Here is a 4,041-nt window from a genome sequence, read left to right on the forward strand (position 1 = left end):
AGAGAGAGAGAGGAACAGAATCTCGCGGTGGAGATAGGGTTGGAGGAGGAGGAGATGCAGCGGCGACTCGCGGTGGATCTTCTGGTCCACCGCGGTTGCCTGCTCTCCACAACACGAGCACAAGGGGGAGGGGCACCAACGATTCCGTGGTGAGGAGGGAGGCACAGAGGATAGGTGGTGGCTCGGGCTGGAGAGAGGGAGCTTGACGGCGGCGAGAGAGATGCGAGGGAGACAGAGAATTGGGAGGAGAGAGTACGAACCCTATCCTGCTCACTAATTGGGAAGGGAGCAATGAATTAGCAGCGGCCATGTGGCACTAGCCTATACGAATTGACGCAGCTGCCCTCGACGGGCCGCCAAATTTCCAGGCACACAGCACCAGGAGCACTGTGCTCCGCGATCACTGACGGGCGTGGCCCACCACGCCTTGGTCCCGCGTGTCATGGAGCGTGAGGTGGTAGCACGAGTGAAAAACGACACGCACTATTCAGTTGCCCTGAGAAAGTTCTATTTTGGTCCAGACTCTAACAATGGGATTGAGACTTTTTTGATTTTTTTTTGTTATCTTACTACAGGTCCACCCTCATTTTTGCGAGTAGGTCATCCTTTTTTCATTCTTCACCCCAATTGCAAGTCCACTATCGACTTGCAATTGGGCTCCAAAATTTTTTATTTTTTTTGCAGTTACAAGTTCACATCAATCTGTAACTTGTGTAAGCAACCAATATTTATGACGGGTATAATTCCATCTCAAATATGTAAAATGTGAGTCCCGACCCTGACAGTTACTAGCCCTTCTTTTATTTCTTTCTTTTTTTTGCCCTTTTTAGCTGCTCAACATTGTTTTCTTTTTGGGGCCAAACCCACTTTTCAAATGTCCCAGTTGCAAGCCCATCTTCGAGCCATTTTTATTTTTTGAAATGGACCCAAGTTTTCATGTGTTTTATTTTTGGAAAATTCACCGTTTATATGAGTTTTAGTTCCCAATGCATTGATCTAGTTCTCCAACTTTCTTCGAAATATCATATTTCCATACAAATGAGACACACTCTTTTGAGGCACATCCTTTTGTATATAAGGCTAGTATCTTCACCAATTCAAAAAATGTTTTGGAATTTAGAAAAATATTTGTATTTTTAAATATTGTGTTCACCAATTCAAAAAATGTTAATGTTCTGCAATCTTACATTCTTGAGAAATTGATTCTCACTATTACCAATTCTCTCAACATGCAGCCCATCAACATCATTATGTAGCCACGTCAGCAATTTCCACCACATCACTTCATCTCTTCGTTATTTTTTCTGTTCCACACTCACGTAGCATCCCCGAAAGTTTTGACCAATGCGTTGCTTCTTTCAAGCCACCATCCACTATGTACTTCCATTTAATCCCTGCTATCACACGACACGAACAATAGTCCGTTCCATTTTTCTTTTAGCGTAGCCCGTCCGATTCCTGTGTACTTTCTGTTTTTGCCGCTGGCAAAACTTGCAACATGCTGCCCATTTCTCCCGCTAACATGAAGCCCACAAGAAACTAACCGCACAGAGAATAGATGGAGGCGATCTAGAAAAAGGAATTGATGGAGATCCGACTAATGGAGAATAGGATGAAGTTTTGATTAGAGTTATATTCAATCCAGTGGATGCTAGGAGGATTCTCCAAATTCCTTTGAATTGTGAGGCCTTTGAAGATTTTATTGCTCGGCATCACACTCGAACTGGTATTTTTTCCGGTGAAAACTGCATACCATGCAAAATGGACACATAAATTCAAAGGCAATCGAACTGGTCCGGTTCATCAGTTAACAATCTGATTTGGAACAAGATTTGACTTGGGGTCCCATGAAAAGTACAAATATTTTGCTGGGGAAGTGCATGGAGTGGTCCTAGTCTGATCAATCCTAGCAAACAAACATATCCCAACATCCAGCGAGTGTCCGGTTTGTCAGCGAGGAGCCAAAGATGCCACCATCTTCTGTTTCTATGTAAACCAGCTGTTGAGATGTGGAAAAGATTGGGTATATACTATTTGATAGTAGATGCACTAATGATTGACCGATCAGGCTCGGCCATTCTAGAATATCTCTTGATGTCCACTTCAGGTTCACTACCGCACATTTCTAGTGTTGGGACCGGAGAAGCAATTGCTACTGCAGGTCGGTACATCTGGTGGGTTAGAAGGCAGATCACTAATGGAGAGAGTGGGCTAGCACTGTCCTTGAGTGGGTGAGCGCGCCGCCGGTGGCACTGTCCATGACATCGGTGCAGGAGGCGGCGTACCTCGAGCACTAGAGGCGGCGCTGGCTGGCGGAGGAGCGAGCCGACGGGGAGCGCCAGATGCAGGCTGAGCGCGAGGAGGCGCGGCGTGCTTGCTGGGCACGGGAGGAGGATGAGGAACGGTGAGAGCAGGAGGAGGAGCGCCCGCGTGCGTAGCTCTGCCGCCGGCGCAGGAGGCATGGCAGCAGGCCTTCCTGTGGGCTGCGTCATCACCGGACTTTATCGACCTCACCGGCTTTAAGGACGAGGGCAACGCCTAGGACTTCATCGACCTCACCGTCTCTAAGGTCGAGGGCAACGCCTAGGACTTCATGTTGGACGGCTGGGAGACGACTTTTATTTTAAGTTTTCAAATTTGTGTTTAATTAATATTTAAGTGGACTTTGGTCGGCGATGGACTGGTTGTTTTTATGTTTAATTAGCTTGGTTCATATTTTTGTTTTTTAATTCATATGGACAAATGCATTGGCCTTGTTGAGCGCACAGCCGACCCAAACCAAAAGGCAACATGTTCGTCCGCTTGACCAACCCAAACAGATAAAAAACGGACAAAGCTCGTGTCCGTTTCGTCGGCCCGTTGAAGTTGCTTTTATCTTTCGTCTAGATGTGACATAGTCAGACCTAAAAGAAAAGTTCCTTAAAATAAAATAAAAAACTAAAAAAACCGCCTAATAGAAAAGAAAATAAGATCAACCGGCATAAAAAAAGGCGACCGCTAGGCGCCGGTGCGCCGGCCCAAATTTGGGCCGGTCGGCCTGCAGCCACACGATCCCAACAATAGCAACCGTTGGATCTTCAAGGTAGATCATCGTCTTCCTCGTCTTCTTCCCCGCATCTCCTCTGTTCCCCGTCCGCCTCATCTGCAACACCTCCATTGCCAGCCCCCTCCCCCCTTCTCTTGGTGACTGCTGCTATGCGGCTCGTAGCCGGCAGCCCGGTGGCCGGTGCTCTCCTCCCTCCCGCATCTCGCGCAGCACCCACGCATCTCGCGTAGCTCGCTCGGGCACGCGTCGCACTCTTCTACTGCCCCCACCCCTCCCGGTTGCAGCATGGTGCCTTCCTTCCTTGCTACATGCCAGGTTTCGTCGCCGGGATTTGCGGCAACCCACCACCAGCATCTTGTTTCGTGCTCCGCCGCCGTGCTTGAAGCACCATGACCCATGAACGGATGTAGCAAATCATGTCGCCGATAGTAGCAAAAAATCAAGGCGGTTGCAGCAAAAATGTTGTCCTCGCCGTCGCCGGCCGCATCTAGGCTGTAAAGCACCATAGTCTCATGAAGCTTTTTCAGGTGCCGGATGTAGCATTTCCATCTGTCGGTTGCAGCCTTTTTTCGGTTCCGCCATGGCCGCCCAGCTTCCGTGTCTGGTGTTGAAGCTTTTAAAGATACTGGATGTAGCAGTTTAGGACACCGGTTGTAGCATTTGGAACTGCCGGTTGCAGCTCCTCCGCACGTCGGTCATAGCCAGTCTGCTCTAGCCCGATGTAGCATTTTGTGATCCTGGTTGCACCTCCGCTGAACGCCGGTCACAACACTCACTTCTCTTGATCCAACAAAAAAAAAATGCATCGGCCGTAGCAAAAGGAGTTGCTGGTTGCAGCTCTACCTCGAGCCGGCCTAAGTTTCCTCATAGCCAGTTGCAGCAAAAACAGTGTTGCACGTCGTCGGCCATGGATGCAGCTCGCCAGCCATGGCCATTGTAGCTCCGGTCATCATGGGGCAGTAGCAGATGCAGCTAAGAGAGATAATCGAGGGGAA

At 48.8% G+C, this 4,041-nt stretch overlaps 1 protein-coding gene across 1 annotated transcript in view; it reads right to left on the reverse strand.

The window, feature by feature from the left end:
• Positions 1–3,900: 3,900 nt before the first annotated feature.
• The window catches only part of LOC119309074, a 6,315-nt gene continuing 6,174 nt past the window's right edge, over positions 3,901–4,041 (reverse strand). The window contains exon 7 of the mRNA XM_037585167.1: positions 3,901–3,986. Coding sequence (XP_037441064.1) covers positions 3,901–3,986 — 86 coding nt within the window. The remainder of the gene's footprint in view (positions 3,987–4,041) is intronic.

The sequence above is a fragment of the Triticum dicoccoides genome, chromosome 5B (genome assembly GCF_002162155.2).
Source record: "Triticum dicoccoides isolate Atlit2015 ecotype Zavitan chromosome 5B, WEW_v2.0, whole genome shotgun sequence".
Classification (NCBI taxonomy): Eukaryota; Viridiplantae; Streptophyta; class Magnoliopsida; order Poales; family Poaceae; genus Triticum; species Triticum dicoccoides.